The sequence below is a fragment of the Corythoichthys intestinalis genome, chromosome 17 (assembly GCF_030265065.1).
Source record: "Corythoichthys intestinalis isolate RoL2023-P3 chromosome 17, ASM3026506v1, whole genome shotgun sequence".
Classification (NCBI taxonomy): Eukaryota; Metazoa; Chordata; class Actinopteri; order Syngnathiformes; family Syngnathidae; genus Corythoichthys; species Corythoichthys intestinalis.
Window position 1 is genome coordinate 18,685,544 of NC_080411.1, and position 27,682 is coordinate 18,713,225.

The 27,682-nt window shown below is 42.3% G+C and overlaps 3 protein-coding genes and 1 long non-coding RNA gene across 5 annotated transcripts; 1 reads left to right on the forward strand and 3 right to left on the reverse strand.

Annotated features, from left to right (window-relative positions):
* Nucleotides 1-19: 19 nt before the first annotated feature.
* Nucleotides 20-4,057, reverse strand: LOC130905608 (cytochrome c oxidase subunit 5B, mitochondrial). 2 transcript variants are annotated; one of them, XM_057819165.1, is made up of 5 exons: nt 3,874-4,057; nt 611-681; nt 442-541; nt 240-380; nt 20-118 (listed from the first exon to the last, which is right to left on the reverse strand). In XM_057819165.1, the coding sequence occupies exons 1-4, from the start codon at nt 4,013-4,015 to the stop codon at nt 268-270; spliced, it is 426 nt and encodes a 141-aa protein (XP_057675148.1). In that variant the 5' UTR covers nt 4,016-4,057; the 3' UTR covers nt 20-118; nt 240-267. The 2 variants fall into 2 exon arrangements, with proteins under 2 accessions (XP_057675148.1, XP_057675147.1); XM_057819164.1 differs by having other exon boundaries at nt 62-380; nt 3,874-4,056.
* On the reverse strand, nt 2,732-3,854 carry LOC130905616 (uncharacterized). The gene is made up of 2 exons (XR_009061122.1): nt 3,076-3,854; nt 2,732-2,943 (listed from the first exon to the last, which is right to left on the reverse strand). It is a non-coding gene; the product is annotated as an uncharacterized LOC130905616 (long non-coding RNA).
* Nucleotide 4,058: 1 nt separating the features above from the next.
* On the forward strand, nt 4,059-5,776 carry prpf38a (pre-mRNA processing factor 38A). Its single transcript, XM_057819136.1, has one exon. It carries the CDS (start codon nt 4,516-4,518, stop codon nt 5,491-5,493), a length of 978 nt encoding a protein of 325 aa, XP_057675119.1. The 5' UTR covers nt 4,059-4,515; the 3' UTR covers nt 5,494-5,776.
* A 1,520-nt stretch (nt 5,777-7,296) lies between these two features.
* scarb1 (scavenger receptor class B, member 1) lies at nt 7,297-26,529 on the reverse strand. The gene is made up of 13 exons (XM_057819111.1): nt 26,170-26,529; nt 16,251-16,411; nt 14,337-14,478; nt 14,057-14,260; nt 13,897-13,992; nt 13,707-13,822; nt 13,472-13,638; nt 9,295-9,413; nt 8,367-8,440; nt 8,229-8,280; nt 8,000-8,149; nt 7,873-7,936; nt 7,297-7,537 (listed from the first exon to the last, which is right to left on the reverse strand). The coding sequence occupies exons 1-13, from the start codon at nt 26,287-26,289 to the stop codon at nt 7,530-7,532; spliced, it is 1,473 nt and encodes a 490-aa protein (XP_057675094.1). The 5' UTR covers nt 26,290-26,529; the 3' UTR covers nt 7,297-7,529.
* Nucleotides 26,530-27,682: the final 1,153 nt, after the last annotated feature.

A 27,682-nucleotide genomic window follows, 5' to 3' on the forward strand; every position in this document is an offset into this window, starting at 1 on the left:
ACATCGAGACAAATGTTTACTATTTTAGATTTTATTGAGGATACATTTTAAGGGCACGCATCACTCGACATCTAGAGTGTGAAATGCATCAAACGAGTTCGAGATGGAAAAGCCGCTTCTACCGTCGGAACGACATTGACGAGCGAGTTCCGCCGAGGGTTCGGATGAGAAAAGAGGAGAGGGCGTGAGTGCAGAAGAACTAGAGGGATGTTGCTCATGGGCGCGTTAGCGGGGGTTACCGGAGCGACGCCCGAAGGATGGCGCGTCCTAGTGGGGGAGCTCGTGTGCCACCAGTTTGTAGTGAGAGCCACACGAAGGACAACGCTGAGCTTCGCCCTGGTGGAGCCAGAACCAAACCACGGCTGTGTTGTCTTCCTCACCTGCCAAAAGACACGTACCTAAGTCAAGGGTACCCGGAAGTGGCGAACCAGTGTGACTTACACACGCATCCCACAATCCTCTTATTGGTGATGGAGGGCACCAGGTGAGGGTCGGCTTTGGAGCCGGCGTACTCTTTGGGCTTCATCATGCTGTATGGGTCCTAAAAGACACGTCACCCGCTTACTAGGGATGAAACTGCGAGCGAGCGAGCGTGCGACAGCGTTCTTACGGTGCCCTCCTTCATGGCCTTCATGATGATCTTCTCCAGGCCTGTGGCTTGCTCCTCGTCCGTGGGAATTCCTGCCGCGCGCACAGAGGAACGAGCGCACTCTGTCAGAAACAACGACTCTGCCGACACTTTGAAAACCAGCTAATCCGTTCCAATTTGTTGTTAAAGCGATCAACGTCTCGAAAATCCCACCCAATATGACCTCCAACTCGGGGATCCAGACTAACATACTTCATTAGGAGCACAGTGGCCCCTAACTAAAAATGTTAGGGGCGCACACTGTAAAACGAAATGCTCGATGACAAGTTTTCCTCTAACTATCACCGTTTATCCGATAAATACTTTGAGAACAAATGCATAAAACTAAAAACTTATGCTTAGACATTTGGTTAACATTTTGCTCACTGGTAATTTGACATTTTATTCTCGTAGTAATACTAGTTTGACTTTTCTCTCATACTATCACGAGAATAAAAATCATATTACGTAGGAGTAATGCATCCCAATGAGCAGCTACGTACTTTACGGAGCACGTTGCCGCCTCTGTTAAAATCAACAATATTGAAGGCATCTTGTGTTGTAGAATCGGTTTTACAAATGAAGTAATCCTTAATATTTGGGTTCTACATCAAATTAGTATCCATAGAATGATTTATAATCTAATGCTTCAACGTAGCTCCCAGTTTACATGTAAATAAAGTGCTTAGCAGCTTACCCCCAAGTAATATTACGATTTTTTTTTCATATATTTTTTTCCTCATAGCAAAAGTACGACTTTAATCTTGTCTTTTTATTTATTCATTTACTATAGGGAATGGGACGTACTATGTCACTGTTTGGACGCGCCTCCATGCTGGCAATATGATTTACTTCCGGTTCGGCAGAGTCAATGCGGATTGTAACGTGTGGTAGTGCTAAGCTAACTCTTTCGGTGTTTTAGAAAGAAAATATGGGTGCTTATTGTTGCATTACCGGGTGCAACAGCATCTCCTACGACAAAAAAAGGGGTTAGGAAAAATGGACTCACTTTTCACCGTTTTCCTGCATGGAGGACCAAATATCAGATCACGAAGGTACGACGGATGGCTGGATTGCAGCGGTTCGTCGGAAAAGCATTTCTTATGATCATATTTCTGCTGGAATGAGAGTGTGTTCCTGTCATCTCTACTCTTGTAAGTTGAACGATTTATCCACTTTTGGTTTCAATACGTTTTTCTTTTTTTACACCGTTGTGTAAATCTGCCTCGGTAGCAATGCTCGCCTACTACGACTCACCTACCTGTTGTATTCCTAGGTAAACCTGCTGACAACACATCCCGATTTGTCACCATCTCTCTTCTTGGATCATTTGACAAAGAAAATTTGTTCAATGGAGTGGTTCCATTTGTCCTGTGTCGGACTCAAACAAGCCCCTGCTGCAGACGCCATCTGGGTCTGCCCTTCTCGTCGATGAACTGCGGGCTTTTAACTTGTGAAAATGCAAGAACTGTAATGCACATATTTATTCTGCCTGGCTATTTAACTATGGCCAGTGACGTATTATTATTATTATTTTTTAAACCACTTTGACAAAGACACGTTTCATTGTAATGTTGAATTTATATATTCTATTATTATTTTTAAATTATAATATTCTTATTTGCACTTATGGAGACTTTAGACTGTCAATTCAAATAGTGTTGGAAAAGTTGCAATACCTAAAATAGAAATGCAAGAACTGTAAAGTACATATTTTTACACCTTTATTTACCTAAGGCCACTGGATGTTTTTTAACTGCTTTGAAAAAAATACAGGTTTTGTTGTGATCTTGTATTTGTGTATTACTTATAATTATATAATATTTGCTGCCACCGTCAGAGGGTGGGCCTTGTTTGCACTAATTTAAAGATTTTAAACTGTCAATTAAAATATCGTATTGGAGAAATTGCATTACTTGAAATAAATCTATTGCAACTTATCAGTCCCAGTTCTTGTCTACAACACTGTCCAAAAATTGTCAATGCATATTCCAAATAGAATAACAAAATAGAGTCACCTGACTTTGTAATTATTACACCTGTTTATTATGAAGACCTGAAGTAAACAACAAGCAGTTACAGTTTGTCAAGAAGTTGTTCAAGTCATGTTTTGGTATTCATATTTTATTGACTTTTCACAACAACACTTAGGATCGTGTTTGTAAGAGCAGAGCAAACTGAAGTTTCAGCGTGCACTCTTCGCCTTTCCAACCTCTCATAACGCTCCGATGTGGTGCGCCTGACCTCAGAATAACCCAAGAAGAGATATGGTGACCAATCGGGATGTGTTGTCAGCATTTCATATGCAGGTTTTCCTAGTAACACAACAGGTAGGGGAGGAGGAGTAGGTTAGCATTGCTACCGAGGCAGATTTACACAACAGTAAAAAAAAAAAACACACAAAAAAAACCGTATTGAAACCAAAACGGATAAATCGTTCAACTTACAAGAGTAGAGATGAGGGGAATACTCTCATTCCAGCAGAAATATGATCATAAGAAATGCTTTTCCGACGAACCGCTGCAATCCAGCCATCAGTCGTGCCTTCGCGATCTGATATTTGGTCCTCCATGCAGGAAAACGGTGAAAAGTGAGTCCAGTTTTCCTCGCCCTTTTTTTAGTCGTAGGAGAAGCTGTTGCACCCGGTAACACAACAATACACACCCATAATTTCTTTCTAAAACACCGAAAGAGTTAGCTTAGCACGACCACACGTTACAATCCGCATTGAGTCTGCCGACCCGGAAGTGAATCATATTGCCAGCATGGAGGCGCGTCCAAACAATGACGTAGTACGTCCCATTCCCTATTATTGGTTTTTATTTTGGCCCTTATAGTCTGTCGTACTGGTCGAGCATGTGCATGTAGATGAAAAATAGTACTCGTACTGGCTTTTAGTCGCAAAATGCGACCGTTTGGTCGCAGGCTGGCGCCCTGTAAGTGTGACCTTACTAGACACTACGAAATTTTCCTGTACAAACGCAGGTTTCAATCAAATATAATCATCATTTCCTGAAGGTTTAATGAAAAACATCCGCCAATGGAATATAATTGCTTTTAGTTAGCTTAATCCCAACACGCCCCCCCCCAATAAAAAAAAATCTTACGTGAAGACGGGCGTGTAATGAAAGTGGTAAAGTATTGTTTTTGTCATGCAAAGACTTGACGGCTTCGGCCGCGTCCTTGTAGGCGGGCGGCCGTCCGTCAAGTCCCCGTTCTTTTGTCATTCGCGTCTCGGCACTCACCTCCAGCCGCCATGCCGCGGCTGAGCGGTACCACCGGCGGGACTGGGACTCGAAGGGGACCGAGGTGAGGGCCCCCCAGCACCCGGGAGGGCAAGGAGGACGCTCTGACAGCCGAACGCGCTAGTAACCTTGCAGCAGCCATTTTGATTATACTCTGAACGCTCGCCGCACCCGTAGAAGAAGAGCAACCCACGAAGAAGAAGGACACACGAAGAAGAGCGTCCTAACGGATTCGAAAGTAATTTTATGTTTAAATAAAAAAAATAAATAAGTAAAGTCACATGGTGAAAACCCATTTCAGCTGGACTGACGACGAATGTGCGTTTTTTTTTCATTGTTTTACATTTGACGAGCGAACCCGGGTGGGCGTCGGTCGCCGAACCGGAAGTGCGACAAGATGAAATGAAACAAGTTCACGTGAATTCGGCGGTGCGTGTTTATTCTGACTATGGTGACGATATACTATGTTCCGATCGCTAACGCTCGTCGTTCTATAACGAGGCGAAGGAAAATGGAATTTGTCGACTCCGGAAAATAGACATTGGTTGACTACGGACCAGTAGGCGGCGCTCCATTCGACACGAGGCGGAAGTCCGAGAAGAAGAGGACGAACAGTTTCCTTCCGTCGGCTCCGGTAGCAAAATGGCGAACAGGACGGTGAAAGACGCTAATAGCATCCACGGGACCAACCCGCAGTACCTGGTGGAGAAGATTATCCGCACGCGCATCTACGAGTGCAAGTACTGGAAGGAGGAGTGCTTCGGGCTGACGGCCGAGCTGGTGGTGGACAAGGCCATGGAGCTCAAGTACGTGGGCGGCGTGTTCGGGGGCAACATCAAGCCAACGCCGTTCCTCTGCCTGGTGCTCAAACTGCTGCAGATCCAGCCCGAGAAGGACATCATCGTGGAGTTCATCAAGAACGAGGACTTCAAGTACGTGCGCCTGCTCGGCGCCATGTACATGCGCCTGACAGGCACGGCCGTGGACTGTTACAAGTACCTGGAGCCGCTCTACAACGACTACCGCAAGATCAAAAGCCAGAACCGCGACGGCGAATTCCAGATCGTGCACGTCGACGAGTTCGTCCACGAGCTGCTCCACTCAGAGCGCGTCTGCGACATCATCCTGCCGCGGCTGCAGAAACGCCAGGTGCTGGAGGAGGCCGAGATGCTGGAGCCGCGCATCAGCGCTCTGGAGGAGGACCTGGACGAAGTGGAAAGCAGCGACGATGAGGACGACGATGAAGACGACGAGGACGAGCGCGACCCGGACGACAGACTCCCAGAGCCGCACCGGCGCGGGACCTACCGCCGCTCCTCGCCGCCGCCAGCCTCTTCGCCGCCGCCCAGCCGCCACCGGCGCAGCCGTTCGCCCCGCAGGAGGAGCAGCCGCTCCCCCAAGGCCAGGCGGAGCCCCCTCGAGTCCCGCCGGGAGAGAGAGCGGGAGCGGCGCCGTGGCAGCAAGAGCCCCAGGCGCCACCGGGAGCGCCGGCACCGCTCCAAGTCGCCGCCCGCCGCTCATCACCGCAGCAGCGGCGGCCACCGCCACCGCAGCCACTCCAAGAGCCCCGACAAGAGCTCCAAGAAGAGTCGCAAGAAGAGTCGCAGGAGCAACCAGTGACTCCTGTCTCGTTTTTCTTATCCTTGATTAAATATCTGACGATCGACTCTTTAGCTTTTGTTGGCCCTCACGTTCAAGCAAATTGTCCAAGTACTTTAGCGGTGAGATTTCTAAAACTGGAGGGTATAAAAAACAACTTTTTTTTTTCCTGAGAAGACGAAATTAGGGAGGTCCAGATGCCGATTTTTTCCCCCTGACTTCGAGATCATTCAAATGCTTGTGTTTTTACACTGATAAATGACAATTTCTATGTTTTTTGTATTAAAGTGAGCCCTAGTAGAAATGCTGTTGGCAAATATTGCTGTTGCTGTCATTAATTTTAAAAGAGAAGTACCTCATTTTTGGAATATGATGCTACTTTTATCCTAGTTTTGAATCTTTTGGCTTTTATAGTCCAGTGCGGCTCATTTGTTGATTTATTTGTATTAATAGATAACCCTTTATTTGACTGCAACGTCATGACACTCATGGGTATGAGTTATGACAGATGTCATCTGGCAAATTTTGTCACTAACTCCATTGATGTCCATCTCAGCGGATCTTTTAATTCCATTCAAAAGTGAGATCATTTGCCGGATGAGGCTAAATGACATCGGTCATAAGCATTCATTCATGCTAATGACAGTGTCATGTCAAAATAATGACTGTCTTATGATGCCGCTGTCAAATTAAGTGTCACCGGGTTTATATCTTTTGGTGTTCATTTCCCATAATACAGTGAGGACAGCTGTGACTTAAAGTCTGGTGCCATTTATTGATGAAAAAATGCTATTTTCATGTCAAATTTGGTGGGTGGCACCTTACAGCCTGAACATTACGTATACTGTCGTCCCACACTCGTACTCAGAGCTGTTGTCATATTCTACCCCGAAGAAAAAGGTCTGTTGACATCTCATTCCATGAAACCCCACTTTTTTCATTTCTAGTTTGCCTATTGGGTGCCCAATAGTTTGAAGGAGTTTTTCATTTGATCTTGAATGGCACTGTCATCTTCAAATTTAAAATTTGCACTTAAAAATGGAACCTCTAAATTCAAATCAAATACTCATAATGTGCCATTGACAGCGCCAAACATCTTATCCGCTAGATGTGGGAAGGCTGGTGGCACTCTCCCACTTCAAGTGAGTTGGAAGTCATAAGTGATGAGATAAACTCATTTCAATTAGCATCAAACTGATGAATGGATGCCTGCCCAGCATTGTTAAGAGTTCCACAAGCCATGTGCGCTGATCCCTCGTCCGGCGCTTTCATTTATGGTGGCCAAAAAGCAATACTCCAAAATAAATAGCTGTATGGTATCAGAGAATAAATGACACTCCTATGAGAGTATTTAGTGTTACTAATTTATGCGACACCTAATCATTGGCAAAATCAAATTTAAAGATCAAAAACATTTTGTCAGGCCACACATACTTATAAGACTAGCTGTAAAAATGGCTACGGATGAATGTATGACCATTTGATTGGCTAAAAAATGGTACTGGCATTGATAAAGTGGCTACCGTATCACAGCCACTTGCTGGTAATACTGTATTGCCTTTTATTACTTTTTCTCCCCAGTCATACATCTGAAAAATGAAAATGGGCTTTTTTTCAATGGATTCTTTCCGCCAGACTAGTGATATGACGGCAGCCCCTAAGTTTGGAACTGTTAATGAACGATTGACTTATGTGACGGTCAGACTTCCGTTCCGTCAAAGCACCAAGCGTCTCCTTTTTCTTCGACTCGTGACATAACGCGGACTTTGACCTACAGGCGCTAATCTGCATTGATAACAAGGACAAATTCCTTCTGTACATTTAACAAGTTTATTGATCGTCATAAACATCATCCTGAAAAAATAACACAAACACAGCACAGCATTGTCGAGACCACCTTTCTGTTTTACTAACATGGATTCCAAAAGCGGCCCCCGGTTTAAAAAACGGGAAGCTCGACATGAAGGTAGAAGGCCGCCGGAATTGCGTGCGTGAGCGCGGGCCGGCCGGTCGGTCCGCGCTTTTGTCCTCTGGGAGCGTTCCACGTGCTGCCCTCTTCACTTTTCTGCAAAGAAAGAATGTGGCCGTTAGGACGAGGCTTATTTATGCACTTTTGTTGTCATTCGCAGCTTCTGTTCTTTGCATTTTTTAAGTACGACGGGCAAAAGAATTTTTCAAACAGGGCCGCCGCTGACGAAGGCCTTCCGGGGAAAAACTACCAGACGTCTGTTTTGCCTTACGTTTCCGTCACATTAGCCCACAGGAAGCGAGCGGGGAACAGTTTTGGCCTTACCCTCGATGACTTAGTGCCGGACGAAAAGGGCGCACGCCGGCTTCCAAAACACGTCGACCGCCAATAAGCGGAACGATTGAGACAGGTTAGAAAATGGAGCCACCCACCTGACGGCCCCTGTGTGCTCTTCTCCGGAGCACCGTTGCCCTGGTGCGACGCTTTATAAGAAGCCTGCAAGACAAACGCACGTGAGCCGAAGCGGGCTTTTTGGCGCGGAGTGAGCGGCGTGCCTGCCTTCTTGAGCAACCGCCTGACCAGCGCGGCGACAACAACCATCACCACGCCGACGGCAATGAATCCGTACTGCGTGGCCTCCATGATGGCGGGCAGGACCACCAAGTTGGTGTGGAAGGTGTCCAGGACTGGCCCATCGATGTAGCCGCTCTGAAGAGGAAAAAGCCGTCAAAACGCAGCGAGAATACAAAGTGGGGAGGGAAGCGTTTCCCGCTGTTCAGGTGCCCACCTCCTCAAACCAGATCATGGGCATGATGGTCTCCGGGAGCTTCCCCGTCTCGCTGCCGCATGCGAAAAAAAAGAGAAAAAATTAGGCGGCGAGCTGGCAAACAGGAAGTCTTTGAAGACAAGAGGGAAAGGGTCGTACGTAATTCCTGACACCCGCTTGATGTAAAGGTTGAGCTGCAGGCGGATGGACACGTTAAGGGGGACGCCCGTGAGCTGAAAGCAGACAAAAGCGCCCCAGGGTTAACGACGCACGCGGGACAGACAAAAGGAGACAAAAGCTGCCTACGACACACAATTGTGAGATCGGAAGGCACTCGATTGCCACTTCCTGTTTTGCCCGCCGCTTTGCACATGTTTCGCTCGTCAACGTGACTTCTGTTCCGCGTTCGGACCGTTGTGAAAACATACCCGGGTTTCAAAGAGAGTCCTCGTCCGTGCGCAAATCTCACCGTGGAGGTGTTCCCGTCGTCCACATTGGTACGCCGTCTTTTTGATCGGTCGGCTAGTGACTTTAGGGCATTCATTTGACTGATTCGTGTTGTAGCCAAATCCTAAACGGAGTCTCGACACGCTGCTTACAGGTGACTGGCTTCCCCTCCTCCATAATAACCAATGTCCTAACATGACTTTGCACGCCAATTGGTCGGACTAAAGATAAATCATCATCGCGGCCTCTCGGAATTGTCCGGCCATTTCATTGAAGTCATTAAATGGGAATGAGGCAGTAAACGCATTAACCAATTACCTTATCAGACATCTCCAAACACGGAGCGCAAGCGTGCGTGTTGAACGCCACCATAAAGTCAGCCTTTGGCTCCCTTTCAGCTGGTGGCGACCAGTCGCTCACTGTTGTTTTTATTTTGGCTGGCCCTTAAGGTGCTCTTGTACAATTCGAGACACTCTATGTTTACCTCATGATGATTGGAAAGAAACAAAATGGCCCTGACCTAAAACACAAAGTCGACGAACAACGCGGCCTAATTATCTGCTGACACATTTTAGGGCAGCGCCATAAAGCGGACGCGTTATCTGGACGGCGATAAAAGCGGCCGGCGGACGGGCCTCACCGGATGGATGTCGATGAAGAGTCCGTGGCGGTCCTCGTCGGGATCCAGTCCTCGCACAAAGTCCAGCAGGACGGGGTCGGCGTTGTAGAAGTGAGGGTGCGAAATGAAGACCGGAGAATCTGAAGGATGACAAGCCATCAAAAGCCCGGCTAGTGGAAAAAAAGCTGCTTTTTGCAATGGTCCGCTTTGACTTCGTCGTCAATATACAGTGAGGAGCAGAAGTATTAGTAACCCTTGTCATTCTGCAAGTTCACTTTTTAAAAAAAATCCAGAACTCACATTGTATGATTTTTCAATAATTTATTTGTAATTTACTGGGGTTCATAAGTATTTGTACCCCTGAGAAGATCAGTGCTAATTAGAGATGTCGGGTCCGATCACGTCATTTTCAAAGTATCGGAATCGGCAAAAAAATATCGGCCATGCCTTTTTTAAATATATATATATTTTTTAATTAAATCGTTTTCTAATTGTATTTAACGTTACAGACATAATATGTTACACTCATCCGGAGTCTTTAGCTTAGGCTTAAGGTAGGGTTATCGAATTCATCCCGATAACGGCGGTAATGAATTTTTAAAAAAATGTTTCATGTTAAAATATTTAACGCAATTAATGCATGCGCTGCACGGCCCACTCACGCATTGTCGCGCTCAATCTGTAATGGCACCGTTTTACCTATATAGAGAGATAAAAGGCAGCGTAGAATGAGTAGAGTGAATTTTGGCAGCCTTTGGAGCCTTTTTTTTAATTGGCTAAAGCCTTACAATCCCTCTCCCTACGATTAGAAATATCATGGGAAGCAATGTGGGGAGGCAAGGTAGCAATCGATCTTTTTCTTAACACCTTATGTTATTTCCCAACGCAGAGAAGATATATCAATTGGTAACACTACGCACAGTCATGGTTCCACTTCCCATCATACATTTGGGCATGGCTACAGTATCATTTACTGAAAGCTCAACAAATACACTAGATGGCAATATTTAGTCACAATATACAAAGTCACAAGTCTTTCTATCTGTGGATCCCTCTCACAGAAAGAATGTTAATAATGTAAATGCCATCTTGAGGATTTATTGTCATAATAAACAAATACAGTACTTATGTACTGTATGTTGAATGTATATATTCGTCCGAGTTTTATTCATTTTTTTCTTAATGCATTGCCAAAATGTATATGATCGGGAAAAATTATTGGGAATGATTGGAATTGAATCGGGAGCAAAAAAAAGCAATCGGATCGGGAAATATCGGGATCGGCAGTTACTCAAACTAAAACGATCGGAATCGGATCGGGAGCAAAAAAACATGATCGGAACAACCCTAGTGCTAATAGTTCGTGCAGAAGCCTTTGTTAACAATTATAGAGGTCAGACACTTTCTGTAGTTCTTCACCAGGTTTTCACATATGGAAACAGGGATTTTGGCCCATTTCTCCACACAAATCTTCGCTAGATCTGTCAGGTTTCGGGGCTGCTGTTGAGAAACACGAAATTTCAAGTAAATCCAAAGATTTTCTATTGGATTGGGTTCTGGAGACTGGCTAGGCCACTCCAGAACCTTAATATGCTTTTTATGCAGCCACTCCTTGGTCAGCTTGGCTGTGTGCTTCGCATCATTTTCATGTTGGAAGATCCAACCACGACTCCTCTCCAAGTCACTGACTGAGGGAAGCAGGTTGTGGCTCGAAATCTGACGATACATTTCACCTTTCATCCTCTGCTTTATATAGTACAGTCGTCCTGTACCCTTTGCCGAAAAGCAGCCCCAAAGCATGAAGTTTCCACCCCCATATTTCACAGTGGGGATGGTGTTCTTGGGACTGTACTCATTCTTCTTTTTCCTCCACACACGACGAGTAAAGTTGGGACCAAAAAGTTCTACTTTGGTGTCATCTGCCTACATGACTTTCTCCCATGACCCCTCTGCATCATTCAGACGGTCCCTGGCAAACTTTAGACGGGCCTTCACATGTACTGGCTTCAACAGAGGAATCTTCTAAGCAATAAATGATTTTGAACTATTGCACCATAGTGTTGTACTGACGGTAGCCTTTGAAACTATACATCCAGCTGTCTTCATGTAATTGACCAGCTCCTGTCGTGTAGTTCTAGGCTGAGCCCTCACTTTTCTCATCATGAGTGATGGCCCATGAGGAGAGATTTTACCTGGAGCCCCAGTCCGAGGTAGACTATTCTATTTTCTAACAATTGCCAAACTGTTGATTTATTCTCTCCAAGCTGCTTTCCAATTGTCCCATAGCCTTATCCAGCTTTGTGGAGCACAACAATTTTTTTCTCGGGTGTCTTTCGAAAGCTCTTTTCTTACCAATGGTAGCAGTTGGATTATGACTGACTGTGGGGTGCACAGGAAACAATAATGAGCTCAAACGGGTTGTGGGTGGGTGGTTACTCATAGGGTAAAGGACTTTTTTTTAAGGTAGACTGACAACTCTTTGAATGTCAAAATTATTGATGATTCTCAGGGGTACAAATACCTATGAACCAGAGGTTGCGCTAGATTTTTTCGTTGTCTGTCATTTTGACTGACAGGGTCAAAAAAATCCGGTCATAATCTTATTTTTACCAGTCACTTAAATTTTTTAAATGACTATATCTTGATGCAGTCACAATATGTATATACACAATAATACAATAATAATTTATAATATAAGGTAACTAACATTAGTGCAGTCATGAATTACAGTAAGCAGGCCAGTACTGTGTTTCCATATATATTTTTATTATATTATATTTATTTATTATATTTTATTTTATTATATTATGTATATACAGGATATATATATATATATATGTATTTTAAATTTATTATTATTATTAAATACAAATGCACGTTGATACGACGCACATAAAGGCAACTTCCAATTTATTTTTTTTTTAAATCGTTAGAAAGTTGTATGGACTTACAATCCGCTAGCTTGTTGTTTCCTGTTGTCTTCCGAAATACATCTGGGTTCAGTCATAGCCGATGTGCTACCGTGGTATGCGAGCTCAGCTTAGCAAAAAGAGTACACACAGTGGTGGCACCCTCCATATTTTCCTTGAAATAATTTCAGGCTCTGGCTAGTCTGGTCCGCTTTTTTGGCTTTATGCCGCTTTCACCGTGTTACCAATTCTGCCCTTCTTGGTAATTGTCGGTGTTTTCAACTGCTCGCCGCAGTGAGGAGTGAACCGGCGATTCACTTGATTCGTTGTCATCCTTCACTGCATCAGTCCCTCTTTTTTCACCTCTTTTAACAACACCATCGTCGTTTTGGGGCTTTTTGAAGAAACTTCGGACACTCAGTTGCCTTGACATTTTTCCGAGTAAGGCCAACGACGTCATGCATCAACAGAGACAATAGCTAATTAATATGCCCACTCGCCACCCTGTGGTCTGGGGTGTGAATTGCAAGCTGTCAAAATGACAGATGGACTTCAGTTTTTTCCGTCACCGTTGTAAAAAAAACGGTCAACGACGGAAAACATTCGGTTAACGCGACCCCTGCTATGAACCCCAGTAAATTACAAATAAATCATTTTAAAAACCATGCAACGTGATTTCTGGATTATTTCTAGATTACGTCACGATGAGTGGAAACGCATCTATGATTGAAATTTCAGACCTCTACGTATTTTCTAAGGTGGTGAACTTGCAAAATCACAAGGGGGTGCAAATACTTCTGCTCCTCACTGTATTAGCAGCCCCAGCCCCGCCCGATATCTCAGCCATTTTCCATTTAGTGGCACTTGGCTGACCGATAAAGTTTAACCCCCCCACGTTTTGATTTGTGATAAACTGACTTTTGGCAAATCAGCAAACCTCCGCCTATTTGCTAGATCTTTTGGGACTTAAAGTTTGAAAAGCAGTCTAATTTTTTCCCCTCCGTCATTGGAAAGAAAGAAATCCAATGCATTTTCAATAGGTGTCAGTCTTTCACAGATTTTGGAGCAAAGCCAAAGAAGAAGGGGGGTTGGGGTGCAACGGAGCTAGAGTGTACAAGAATGTGGGGAGATTGAGGAAATGAGGGCCTATAGCCATTTCCTTCCTCTCCATTAAAGCAATCCTCATTAAATTGAAAGGAAATTCCATCGACTTTGGAAGCGACAGGCACGCCAGCCTCCGACCGGTTAGGGGTTAGGAGGGAGCACGCTCCAATAAGACGGCCGCTTACTCTGTCGACAGCTGCTGACGTTGAGCAAACCCGACTGGCGGCAGGGACAGAATCCCTCGTTGGGGGCGTAGTCGCTGCTGTTGGCGAAGAGCGTCTTGGGCGCCACGTACCGGTACAACGGGATGCCCTTGGTGTTGCCCGAACGCTGGTACACCAGCTCCATGGACCTGGGAGGGTCAAAGGAGGAGAGTCAGTGCGTCGGTAGGGGTTAGGGTGACCCCGCCCGCACTCCCACCTGCAGGCGTCCGGACTGTAAAATGGCAGCGTGGAGCGCCGGGTCATGAAGGGGGGCCACATCTGACCGGCCGTGCCGTTGATCATGTTGCACTGAGGCGTGCGCCAGTAGTTCAACTGAAAAGCCAGCCCAAATGGAACGGATCATAAGAAGGTGTCGCGGACCGCCGGCTCTGGCCGTCGACCCCTACCTGGGTGAGTCCATTCCACGAGTCCACCTTGTGCACGTTGCGGATGTCGTCCCTTCCCGTGAAGATGGTGAAAAGGCCTGTGTCCGAGTTATTGAACTGTACAGGCAAAAAAGAGCATTGGTCGCGTGGCCCTGGGCTGGCGGACGGACAGACAACTCACCTCGCTGAAGAGGCCGAACTTCCCAGAGGCGGGCAGCGTGCCGGGCAGGTACTTGTTGAGGAAGTCCACCAGGTCGCTGTCGTAGCCCCACATCAGCTCGCCCACGGGCTTGGTGAGGAAGGGGCCCTCCTTGAAGGTTTTGAAGGTGGCGCTGATCATCAGACGCACGGCGAACGGCAGGTTCTCCATCATTATCGCCGCGCCCTGACCGGCGTGGGGAAAAAAAAAGCAGTGGGCTCCGGCCAAAGTCGCCCAGCACACACGCACGCACGCTACCTACCAGCACCAACATGTTGGGGATGGTGACCACGTCCGACTCGTTGCCCGCCGACATGCCAGGCTCAAAGAAGTAACTGCGCTTCTCTCGGTACGTCACCGTGTGGTTGGCGTGGAACGTAATGTTCTCCTTCTGGCAATGTTTCCTACACACGCACAGTTTTATCACGTCACAGCCACACATTTCCTCTTGTATAAATTAGCATTGCACCCATCACAGTTTCTGGCAGCCAAATCAGATACCGGGCCGTCCAGTATCGGCCGACGCTGCGCCGTTAACGCGATTTTTAGTAAAAAAAATCTACATTCGTTTAAGACTAAATCTCTGCATACTCACTAGCTGCCATTAGATGTCCGATCCATTTGAAGCGGGAGGGTGGCAGCCGACGAACCGCCCTCCCGCTTCAAATGGACTGGACATCTACTAGTGATAAACTTATTTCAATTCACATCAGGAGGATGATTGGACACCGTGCATATGGATGTAGGGCTGCAGCTATCGATTATTTTATTAGTCGATTAATCGATGAACTAGTTCGTTCGAATAATCGAGTAATCGGATGAGGAACATGAAAAATTAAAATACCTGAGCATCAAACGATATAATAAATAAATGAGGATCTACGTACAACAAAAGGACAATTGGCTAACTTAAATAACAAAAGTCTGCTAGCTTAAATGCTATAAAATGCTCACTTTTTTTTTTTTTTTTTTACAATGCTTTTAACAAATGGTTTAGACACATATTCCCACAAAAAAAAAAAAACGGCTAAATATACCTAGAAACTAAATTACGAATGCATTAAAAAAACATTACCTCAAACAAAAACTTAGATTACGTTGGTTTTAACAGGGAGCAGCTGGATTTAGCCATGTGAAATGAGGCAGACTAGAGGGCAGGGTTTCCATCCAAATCAATAAAATAAGGCAAACACTTTCAAAATAAACCATTACAGCGCCACTTTAATTAAACAAATACTTGAAGCAGCAAATCTTAATTTTAGGGCTGTCAAACGGATAAAATTTTTAATCGAGTTAATTACAGCTTAAAAATTAATTAATCGTAATTAATCGCAATTCAAACCATCTATAAAATATGCCATATTTTTCTGTAAATTATTGTTGGAATGGAAAGATAAGACACAAGATGGATATATACATTCACCATACTGTACATAAGTACTTTATTATAACAATAAATCAACAAGATGGCATTAACATTATTAACATTCTGTTAATGCGATCCATGGATAGAAAGACTTGTAGTTCTTAAAAGATAAATGTTAGTACAAGTTATAGAAATTTTATATTAAAACCCCTCTTAATGTTTTCGTTTTAATAAAATTTGTAAAATTTTCAATCAAAAAATAAACTAATAGCCCGCCATTGTTGATGTTAATAATTACACAATGCTCATGGGTGCTTAAGCCCATAAAATCAGTCGTACCCAAGCGCCAGCAGAGGGCGACAAAACTCCAAAAAACACAAGTAACAAGTTGGCATTGCACTGTGCTGTCATTTCAATCTGTTTGAGCGGGGCATGTGCGTTAATTGCATCAAATATTTTAATGTGATTAATTTAAAAAATTAATTACCGCCCGTTAACGCGATAATTTTGATAGCCCAACTTAATTTGAATCTTTTTTTCTAATCGAATACTCGAGTTAATCGATTAATCGTTGCAGTACTACATGGATGTTTATCATTGTCTTAGGAGGTGCGATGCGTGCTCCTTTTTTAACGGCCGCCATCTCGGGTAGGGCGACCGACCTCTAGAAACTACATCTTGAAGAGTATGCGCCACATGGCATCGGCATGTTTATCGATAATACTCACAACGTCATTTTAGGGCCGTATCGGTGAAACGCTAGCAAGGATATCAAATGAGGATTTGGCGGAAAAGGAAAGGACCTCTGACCTGTACACATAGGGCCCCCGCTGCTCCAGCATGGGCTTCTCGCCTTGGAGGACCTCCTTAGGGTTGAGCACATTGAAGAAGTAGACGGACATGTAGAACGGCACCGGCATGTCCTTCCACATGTGGTACGACATCTCATTCTCGGGGTCGATCACCGTGTTCTGGAGTCACAAGAGCGCTCTCGTTGCCACTTTTTGCATTTTTGACACAATGTCAAATAAGATTAGATGGTGAGCCCGCGCCGAAGCTTTTCCTTTAACCATGGGCTTCGCCAGATATATTTCATTTGGGCATATGCCCCAGTATTGATCTGCAGTGCCCCAGTACAAATTTTGCCAGTAAAAATGGTAATAATAATAAGTAAAGTAATAAAGTTTTGAATTTTAAGTCTACACAGCATCATCTTCAGAATGGACCTATTAAACATGGTCATATTACTCTATTGACTCCCTATTACACAATCTGCACATGGCTCCTTAATATGGTAATATGTGCACATAACTTTGGCTGTGATAGGCATATGAGTTGACACTTCCGCGTAGCACCTTCGGGAGATATGCTGCATTCAACTTTGTCGGGAGATCAGAGTTCCCAAGTTGGAAAATTGTTCTGATGTGTTGTAAAGTCGTCATGTGGGATGAGAACATGGTTGCTACAAAGAAGAGTAGCCTATTTTAACGCTCCATCGATAGTGAGTGACTGTTTGACGATTTTTATAGAGACCATATAATAGAGAATCATTTTTTTGGATGACTCCAACAACATGTGAATGCAGCATCACTATTACAGCGCGTGTGCCAAACTGCCAATCATACAGTCGACGGAGCACATGGCATCTTCCCACCCGCTTTACAGATTAGTGCCAGATAAAATGCCCATCCTTGTTGTTCGTTTTTACCTCTGTGTTGTTGTGTGTTGGACACCTATGCCCATGAATTGTAAATTTAAATGGTTCAACTTTATGTATCAGGCAAGTTAACTGAGGTAAACTACTCTGGTTGCAAATTGAAGTAGCAGATTAGCTGCCGCCTTTGAGCCAGCTGGCTATGAATACAATGACAATTAAATGCGAGTGACAGGCTCTCACTCAAGAGCTATGTCTAATATTGTGTTTAGGGCTGCAGCTATCGAATATTCTAGTAATCGAGTAATCGACTGAAAATTATATCGATTAATTGGATATATATATATATTTTTTTTAGGTAAAGAGCAATTATAAATATAAATGAGAAAAAAAGACATTTAATCCAATATTGAACCATTTTCAGTCAATCAGTGTCTATATTTTCGATGTATATTGATGAAAACAGCCAACAATTGCATCTAAGATGTGACTAGAAAAAAAAAAAAATCACTGCTTTCACTCAAAAAACTTCTAGATCTTATAAAAAAAACAACAACAACATATTTCTTACCTAAAAATGTAATTACGCTTGATAACACACATCAATTGAAAGCTACGTGTTTTTCCCACGTGTTTCAATTTAATTTCCATTTGTGTCAAGGTATTTTTAAGTTTTAAGTTAGTCTAAACCAGATATGTCCGAAGTCCGGCCCGGGGGCCAAATGCGGCTCGTGGTCAAATTTCATCCGGCCCCTAGCCTCTGTGATAAAACAATAACGTCTGGCCCGCACACTGATTTAATAAATTGGTCAGCAGTAGTGCTACCAGCATATGAAGTAGCTTACACACTAAATGCTACTCCTCATTTACCCACTAAAAGGCAGCAGCACTCTAGGCAACATTACCCCATGTGACCCTTTAATCCCAATTTTCTAAAATGGCGACACTAAACAAAAAAAAGAAAGTTGACTGTGACGGCCGACCCTTCAAGGATAGGTCAAAACTGGACTATTTCTTCACTATAATACGCAACAACTGTGTCTGCCTCATTTGCAAAGAGACAGTCGCTGTTTTTAAAGAGTTCAACGTGAGGCGATATTACCAAACAAGACACACTGACATGTACAACAAGATTACAGGGAAGATGCGTAGCGAGAAATTGAAGCAACTTGAAGCTAGTTTAATTTTACATACAGCAGCAGTATTTCACAAGAGCCCGAGAGTCGCAGGAGAACGCCACAAAGGCTAGTTGAGAGATTGTTGAAATTATTAATTACAAATAATAATACAGCAAATGTGACACACAGCTGGCTTGCTAAAATTTGCTTAAATATATCATTCTACGTAAAGGACGTCAGCCAAGATCGGCCCCCCAAATTTTTACCACACCAAATCTGGCCCCCTTTGCAAAAAGTTTGGACACCCCTGGTCTAAACTGTGAGTACTGGTAGGATTTTGAGTTTTTGCAGTGTTCAAAATAAATGTATGATACCTGCTGTATTGGAGCACATTTATTCAGCAATGACTACTGAGCTAAAACTGACAGTTAGCTTTATTGTGTTTTAATTTTACACCCTCATCACTCTACAGCGCTGTTTTTACAGATTAAATAAAGCCTGTATGTAAGACATGTTAGCCACGCATCGACAGTGGTCATAATCAATAGAAACCTAGACCTCCGAAGGGCTAACGTTACGTGAGCGATGGACAGTAACGTTATATTTATTAGCGATGAGAAGTCTACTGATTAAAGATGGCGGCTGTTTACTAACGCTGGCCAGACGCGGCCGAGTCTGTCATTTCGCATCTAGTCCTAAATGCATGCGATATCTATGAGACGCATCGGACACTACCAGTACCAAACTAGCATCATGCGGGCGTAGTTTTTAGCGATGTCGGCGTAGTTTGTAGCGGCTGTCGGCTGCGGTAAGTTTTTTATTTATTTTTATTTTTTATTGCTTCTTCCTCTACGCATGTGACGTCAGCGCGTTGTCCCGCATTAAAAGTAGTCTGGGCAAAATGTGATGCTTAGAGCTGGCAAAATTAAACGATTCCTCGGGGTGAATATACTTACTTGGATCAGTTTTTAAACTCGAGTTACTCGAGTTGCTCGAGTATTCGTTTCAGCTCTAATTGTGTTCATATGATATGTGGTACTTGAACTGTATCATTATTGACGCTAGTTATTGCTATTTAATAGAATGTATATTTTTATAACAGAATCAATGTTTGAATTATCTTATGGGATAAAACCCCTAATAATTGTATATGTGCGCTCATCATAATTTACAGCATTTTAGCAAGCATTTTAATTGTTATTGCTGTCCCTGTAATCTGTAACAAGATGTGTATATATATATATATATATATATATATATATATATATATATATATATATATATATATATATATATATATATATATATATTATATTTGACTCAAACATCATTACTTTTGCAAATGGATATTAGAAAGTTATGTGCTCGCAGAAAGGATAAATCGGCAAGGAGGAATGACAGAGGTAAACTGGGTTACCTACCTAGGCAACATAAACAACTTTTAGGTCACAGCCTACCAGTTGAGAAACACAGACTAATTGCATAACAGTTCCAGTGATATGTCCTCATTTCTGTCCAGACAAAGTAGAGCAGCAGAGGTGAAGGAGAGTTAATAGTAATAATAGTAATAATAAAAATAATAAATTTTATTTGACGGCGCCTTTCCGGCACTCGAACTCGCCGTACAATTATTGAAAACAAACAAACAATGAGACAAATTAAAGACTAAAAACAGTAAAAATAATTAAGTATAGAACGTTCAAATCAATAAAATACTAATATATGAAAATAATTAGCAGAACAATAAAACACAATGTAATCAGGGATTATAATGGATATGCGGGTCTGAGCAGGTGAGTTTTGAGTTTGAATTGAAAAAGGGGGAGTGAGTCTGTGTTTCTGAGGTCGGGTGGTAGTGAATTCCAAAGCCGGGGAGTAGAGCGGCTGAATGCTCCGCTCCCCATGGTGCTGAGGCGAGCGAGGGGGACAGACAAGTGTATGGAGGTGGAGGAACTATAAGGGGACGGGAGGGAGTTGTAAGTAGATGAGCAGAGGTGAATTGACTATCAACCAGAGGTGGATAGTACAAGTTACATTTACTGAAGTAATTTTTGGAGAAAAAATGTACTTCTAAGTATAGATGACCCGATCGATCGGCGATCATGTCATTTTCAAAGTATCGGAATTGGCAAAAAAATATCGGACATGCCTTTTTTTAATATATGTATATTTTATAATTAAATCGTTTTCTAATTGTATTTAACGTTACAGACAAAATGTCTGAGTCTTTAGTTTTGGCTTAAAGTAGGGCTATCAAATATATCGCGTAAACGGCAATAATAATTTTTTTTTTTTTTAATTAATCAAGGTTAACGCATGCGCTGCACGACCCACTCACGCATTATCGCATTCACTCTATAATGGCGCCGTTTTATCTGTATAGACCCTACCCACGTGACGTCACAACTCCGCCCTCCTGACTGGTGCCGCCCAATTGTCCGTCAACACATCGTGTTTACCTGTTATGGCTACGTACATTCCTCCTATTTACGGCGTGTTTTTCTGCTCGTTAACATTAATAATGAAAATGGTGAAGGCGTGTGTGGCGGTCGGTTGCAATAACAGAGAAGATAGACGGAGAGACTTGAAGTTCTACCGGATTCCGAGAGACCCGGAGAGGACAGCGAGATGGGCTGCTGCAATTCGACGAGAAAACTGGGCTCCAAACGATTACCACAGATTATGTAGTAGTCATTTTATATCTGGTAAGATGCATTTAATATATATTTAAAGGGTTTTGGGCTGACAACCACAATTAAGATCATTGCTAGGCTAATCGCCGACAACATACACGTATGTATGTAGTGAGAGTGCTATCGCTAAACCATAGAAACATTAAAAGCCCTAGCTCCATTGACAAATGACATGAAATACATTAGACTTGACAGTGGATGTTAGCAAGAACAAAAGATTTTGAATTGAAAATTTCGTAACTCACCTTCCCGAGCACAAGATTCCTGCCGAATTTTCGTGTACGAGGACCTGTTTCACCCAACCAGTAACGTAGCATTTATAAGCCTCCAAGCGCTTAAAGTTTTTCAAACTTTCGTGAGAATAGGCTGATTTTGTGTGGACAAGATAGTTGTAAATATCAGGGTCAGGCAAAGACGGCGAAGACAGCGGGTCGAAAAACATCGATTTAGGCATCAAATATGGATCTGGCGAATGGATAAACTGAAGCTTTTCCACATAGCGCATTTTATGCAACGCATCCAGTGAGTTTACGGCATCCGAAAGCACCGGGTCTTCCATGAAATGCATTATAAATTGCTCGATCAATTGAGACCATTGATAATACAGACACAAAATGACGGACAATGGGGCGGAACAATACAGCGATCACGTGATTTTGTGACGTTGGTGGGTAGGGTCTATATAGAGCTAACAGGCAGCATAAAATGAGTAGAGAGAATTTTGGCAGTCTTTGGAGCCTCTTTATAATTGGCCAAAGCTTTAAAATCCCTCTCTCAACAATCAGAAATATTGTGGGAAGCAATGAGGGGAAAAACGGTAGTGGTTGATCTTTTCCTTAACACCCTATGTTACTTCCCAACGCAGAGAAGATATATCAACTTGTTTCACTACGCACAGTCATGGTTGCACTTCCCATCATGCATTTGGGCAGAATAGTTAAATGGCTACAGTATCATTTACTGAAAGCTCAACAAATACACTAGATGGCAATATTTAGTCACAATATACAAAGTCAAAGAATTACAAGTCCTTCTATCCGTGGATCCCGCTCACAGAAAGAATGTTAATAATGTAAATGCCATCTTGAGGATTTATTGTCATAATAAACAAATACAGTACTTATTTACTGTATGTTGAATGTATATATTCGTACGAGTTTTATTCATTTTTTTCTTAATGCATTGCCAAAATGTATACGATCGGGAAAAATTATCAGGAATGATTGGAATTGAATCGGAAGCAAAAAAAAAAAAAAAAAAAAAAAAAAAAAAAAAAAAAAAAAAAAAAAAAAAAGCAGTCGGATCGGGAAATATCGGGATCGGCAGATACTCAAATTAAAACGATAGGGATCGGATCGGGAGCAAAAAAAACATGATCGGAACAACCCTACTTCTAAGAGTACTTTTACTAAGCCAAACGTTTTACTTTTACTTGAGTAGATTTGTGAAGAAAAAAGGTTACTCTTACTACGCTACACAACAGTCGTTACATTTTTCCTGTTTATTCTACATATTGGATTTACATTCTTTTGCCAGCGATGTCAAGAGTAGCACTAATTATTTCACCAATGTGACGTTGCAACAATAATAACATGAATCCATTACACCAGTCAGACATATTCATTATTCAAACTAGGAACTATTTTCTCCACTAAAGGGCACTCATGCTCTTTGGACTAATAATGCTTCATTTCTGTCTTGCCGGAATTCAATGTTTTTTGTTTGTATTTCTTTGGCCTATGGGTTATTGTACAGTATCATTATAACAGCAGTTCATATAGATAAGTTTGTGCTGAGAGAAAAAAATACCATTGTTTAAAAAATATATATATATATCAAACAAAAATAAGCATTTACTCACAATGTTACTCATACTTGAGTATTGTTTTCACTGGATACTTTTTTACTTGTAATTCAGTACATTTTTTTGGAAGCCTACCTTTACTTTTACTTGAGTAATGTTATTTTGAAGTAAGGCTACTCTTACTTGAGTAACATTTTTGGCTACTCTGCCCAAATCTGCTATCAACAAGGGATGTCCCAATTTTGATTTTAAATACTGATGGCTGAAAAACAAAAACAACCCCCCCCAAAAAAAGTAAAAGTGACTTTTTTTTCTTTACAGAAACATAGTTTAAAGTGCTATTTGACTTTTTATGATAGAAAGTGATGAAAAAAAGTTTTTGCTCGCTCGCCAGTGCCCCAGTATTGTATAATAAAGTCTAGTGACGCGCCTGGCCTCAACTCGATTGTTATGAACACCAGGGGGGAAAGTGGGCCAGAACGGTCAGGAACGCAGTTCCGGTGTAAGATTCAGGGCAGGAATGCAGTTCCGGTATAAGATTCAGGCCGGAAATCTGTTCCGGTACACGGTGCTTTGATTCCAAAAATATGACAGCAACTGTCAAAACGCTACCTTAAAAAAAAAAAAAAAAAAAATGCTAAGCTGCTGCACATGCATTTAATCTCCTAGAAGAAAAAAATCTACCATTATCAGATTTACATACACAAGTGTTAACAACAAGCATGATAAAGTGCTTGTGTAGCACAATCCGTTTCCACCGATATTATTTTATTCCACGGACGGCATGGAGGTATCCCCAGCTGCTGCAGTCATATGAGTCTGATGATGATGAGTCACATCAATGTGCGAATGCACGCAGCAAAGCAAAACGCCTGGACTCATTTATCTGTTCAATTGGCTGACGTACTAACATGTGATCTGCAGAGATGGTCAGCTCTGATTGGTTCAAATGTGCATGTTTTCTGGAACAGCAGAAAAATAAAAGTTTGTTGAATTGATGTGACAAAAAAGGGCGATGCAACAGAAAAATCAGAAAATCTTTAAGCGCAAGGAACGAGTTGAGGAGGCTTATTTATCATATTTAGTTTTATTTGCTCTGATGGGGAGGTTCAGAACATCTTAGCTTTCAATGTGCACTTTGGACTTATATTTGTTCATTTATGTTAGGCTACTTTCCTTATGATTTAAAAAAGTCAATGTTTGCGTGATCTTCAAAATATATTCTATATCACTCTGCATAATATAAGTCATTTGTATTTATTTTTCTGAATGTATGTTACTTACAGTAACATACATTTGATACACTGCCAATGGGAAAACCCATTGGCAGTGTATCAAATACTTGTTCTCCCCACTGTATATCTTTATTATTATTTAAAAAAAAAAAAAAAAAAAGCAGAAGCAAAAGTAAATGTTTACATTAACTTCAATTTTAATATACATCCTATGTTCTTAAGTAGTTAAAAATTGAGATTTGGCATTTAGTATGTGAGGAAATGAGGGAAAATAAAAATTAGGAGATGGAGGTTGGGGTTATTGCTGTTTTTGTTAACTTTTATTTTGCAAGTCATTGAAAATATACAATTTTGAAAGAAAATCAGTTTTGTATGTATTATAGACATAACTGTGCCAAAAGTTTTCTTTGCATTTCAGTAGTTTTAGGAGGTTTGGATCCCCCCCCCCCCCCAAAAAAAAGAAAATAAACAAAATTTCTGGCTCCGTGGCGACCTTTACGTCGGGGAGTTCCGGCAAGAAATTCTAGCCACTTTCACCCCTGATGAACACCCACTAGTGTTTTTGCAGCTGGGACGGAATAATGGGGGGAAATCATCCAAATGAACAGCGCTGCTCTTTTGGCTGTCAAAATAGGAATGATTTTCTTCCCTGTTGTCACGTCTTTTCATTTGACATTTTTTTATATGTCTTTGACGATAATTGGATTTCCTATTGTCGGGGGTTTCCTTCACCCAACTGGGCAGACAAATATCGGCCAAATCATATATATACAGGGGTGAAAGTGGGCCAGAACGGTCAGGAACGCAGTTCCGGTAAAGATTCAGGGCCAGAACGCAGTTCCGGCATAAGATTCAGGGCTGGAATGCTGTTCTAGTATAAGATTGAGGGCCGGAATCCTGTTCCGGTACACAGTGCTTTTATTCCGAAAATATGACGGCAACTGTCAAAACGCTATGTAAAAAAAAAAAAAAAAAAAAATGCTAGGCTACCACACATGCATTTCATCTCCAAGAAGAAAATAATCTACCAACATCAGATTTACATACACAAGTGTTAAAAACAAGCATAATAAAGTGCTTGTGTAGTGTAATCCGTTTCCACCAATATTTATTATTTATTTTATTCCACGGACGGCATGGAGGTTTCCCCATCTGATGCAGTTATCCGAGTCTGACGATGATGAGTCACGTTAATGTGCGAATGCACGCAGGAAAGCAAAACTCCTGGATCCGTTCAATTGGCTGACATACTGACATGTGATCAGCAGAGATAGCTCTGATTGGTTCAAATGTGCATGTTTTCTGGAACAGCAAAAAAAAAAAAGTTGAATTGATGCGACAAAAAAAGGGCAATGCAACATAAAATGGATCAAATCTTTAAGAGCAATGAGAGGGTTGAGGAGGCCTATTTTGTCATATTTATTTTTATTTGCTCTGATGGGGAGGTTAAGAACATCTTAGCTGTCAATGTGAACTTTGGACTTATATTTGTTCATTCATGTTAGGCTACTTATCCATTTCCTTGTGATTTAAAAAAGTCGCGATATTCAAAATACTAGTATATTTCATTTCACTCTGCATAATATAAGTAATTTGTACTTATTTTTCTGAATATACATTACTTATATCTTTATTATTATTAAAAAAAGTAAATGTTTACATTAACTTCAATTTTAATATAAGTCCTATGTTCTTAAGCAGTTAAAATTGAGATTTGGCATTTAGTATGTGAGGAAATGAGGGAAAATAAAAATTAGGAGATGGAGGTTGGGGTTATTGCTGTTTTTGTTACATTTTATTTTGCAAATCATTGAAAAAATACTATTTTGAAAGAAAATCAGTTTTTGTATGTGTTATAGAAATAACTGTGCTAAAACAGTTTTCTTTGCATTTCAGTAGTTTAAGAGGTTTGACCCACCCCCAAAAAAATAATGAAAAAAAAAAAAAAAAAAATTAAATACAATTTCTGGCTCCGTGGTGACCTTCACGTCGGGGAGTTCCAGCAAGAAATTCTAGCCACTTTCACCCCTGTATGTATTTATATTGATTGATAAATGACGGGGGGGAAATATGTCGTTTTCCTTCAAAAAGCAAAAATACACGAGGCAGCGAAGGGAGGAGAGATTGAAGGAAACAGGCTTGAGTAGGTGGACTTGGTGAGTTGACGTGTGCGTGCGTCCGTCAGGTCCAGGGCAGTTCGCACGACTAGCGCAAGCAAGACTCACCTTGACAATCTGGTCGTCAATGATGATGGGACCCACGATGGCCAGGACGATCCCGCACACCACCATGAGGACCCCTGCGACCACGAAGCCCATTGCCACTCTTTCTTTACTGGCCACCATGGCCCCCTTTCTTTTTTTTAAGTCTGTTGTTGTTTTGAGCTAAGCGTTAGCCAGTTAGTTGCAGAGCAGAGCTAGCGGTCGTGCTGTCACTCAAAGTGTCCCGAGGAAGACTCGCTACCGGCGGGGCACTCCAGCTGAGTCTGGGAGCAAAATTTTGAAGCGCTTGGACGTCCGCCATCTCCTTTATAGCACTTTCTTCATCGTTGAGTTTGGCGCGCTCGCTCCGCCTCCGAGTCTGCCTCCTCCAACTCCCCGACTCCGCCTCCCTCTTCCCTCCCCGCCATGCATTGTGGTAAATGGAGTCCGCTCCGTTGCGCAAAGGCCACGTCGGCCCTTCGACCTTAACTAGTAAAGTGATGAGGGAGAGAGAAAGCTAACCTTTTAGTCTCCAACTAAATAAACAATTGACTCGACACTCACGAAAATCCAATCATGACGTGCAGGGCCGGCCCAGGTCATTTGGGGGCCCTAAGCAAAACAATGCCAAGGGGCCCATATTTTTGTAAAAATGTACCAAAATTGTAACTTTATGTGCATCTTTCTTAATTGTGATCTCATAACTATGTACACGACATTGGCAAGCATTACCTTGAATAGACCCTACTCACGTGACGTCACAGCCACGCCCCCGCGCCATGTTGTCCGTATACTCGTCATGTTAATGCATTAGCGCTTCGTAAATTCCTCCTATTATGGCGTGTTTTTCTGCTCGTTAACATTAATAATCAAAATCATGAAGTCGTGTGTGGCGGTCGGTTGCAAAAACAGAGAAGATAGACGGAGAGACTTGAAGTTTTATCGTATTCCGAGAGACCCGGAGAGGAGACCGAGATTGACTGCTGCAATTCGACGAGAAAACTGGGCTCCAAATGACTAACACAGATTATGTAGTAGTCATTTTATATCTGGTAAGATGCATTTAATATATATTTAGAGGGTTTTGGGCTGACAACCACAATTAAGATCATTGCTAGGCTAATCGCCAACAACATACACTCAGACGTTGTGAATGAACTACCTGAAAACATATAATTATAAGGGGATAATCAGACAGTTGTCATACAATTAATTTACAATTTCACTATTGAGGTCAAAAGCCAAAAAATAAATTCAACTAGGGACAATCTGGAGTAGTGCTATCGCACTTCATATTTATTACATAATATATATGTATGTAGTGAGAGTGCTATCGCTAAACCATATAAACATTAAAAGCCCTAGCTCCATTGACAAATGACATGAAATACATTAGACTTGACAGTGGATGTTTGCAAGAACAAAAGATTTTGAATTGAAAATTTCGTAACTCACCTTCCCGAGCACAAGATAGATTCCTGCCGAATTTTCGTGGACGAGGACCTGTTTCACCCAACCAGCAACGAAGTATTTATAA

Excerpts from the sequence above, each read along its gene's own strand:
- scarb1 (XM_057819111.1), bottom strand. The coding sequence starts at position 26,289 with ATGGTGGCCAGTAAAGAAAGAGTGGCAATGGGCTTCGTGGTCGCAGGG. Across the intron at positions 13,639-13,706 it reads TACAGTCCGGACGCCTGCAG|GTCCATGGAGCTGGTGTACC; the intron begins GTGGGAGTGCGG and ends TGACCCTCCCAG. Across the intron at positions 7,937-7,999 it reads TCAGGCGGTTGCTCAAGAAG|GCTTCTTATAAAGCGTCGCA; the intron begins GCAGGCACGCCG and ends TTTGTCTTGCAG.
- LOC130905608 (XM_057819165.1), bottom strand. The coding sequence starts at position 4,015 with ATGGCTGCTGCAAGGTTACTAGCGCGTTCGGCTGTCAGAGCGTCCTCC. Across the intron at positions 682-3,873 it reads CCGCGGCATGGCGGCTGGAG|GAATTCCCACGGACGAGGAG; the intron begins GTGAGTGCCGAG and ends TGCGCGCGGCAG. Across the intron at positions 542-610 it reads AGGCCATGAAGGAGGGCACC|GACCCATACAGCATGATGAA; the intron begins GTAAGAACGCTG and ends CGTGTCTTTTAG.
- prpf38a (XM_057819136.1), top strand. The coding sequence starts at position 4,516 with ATGGCGAACAGGACGGTGAAAGACGCTAATAGCATCCACGGGACCAAC.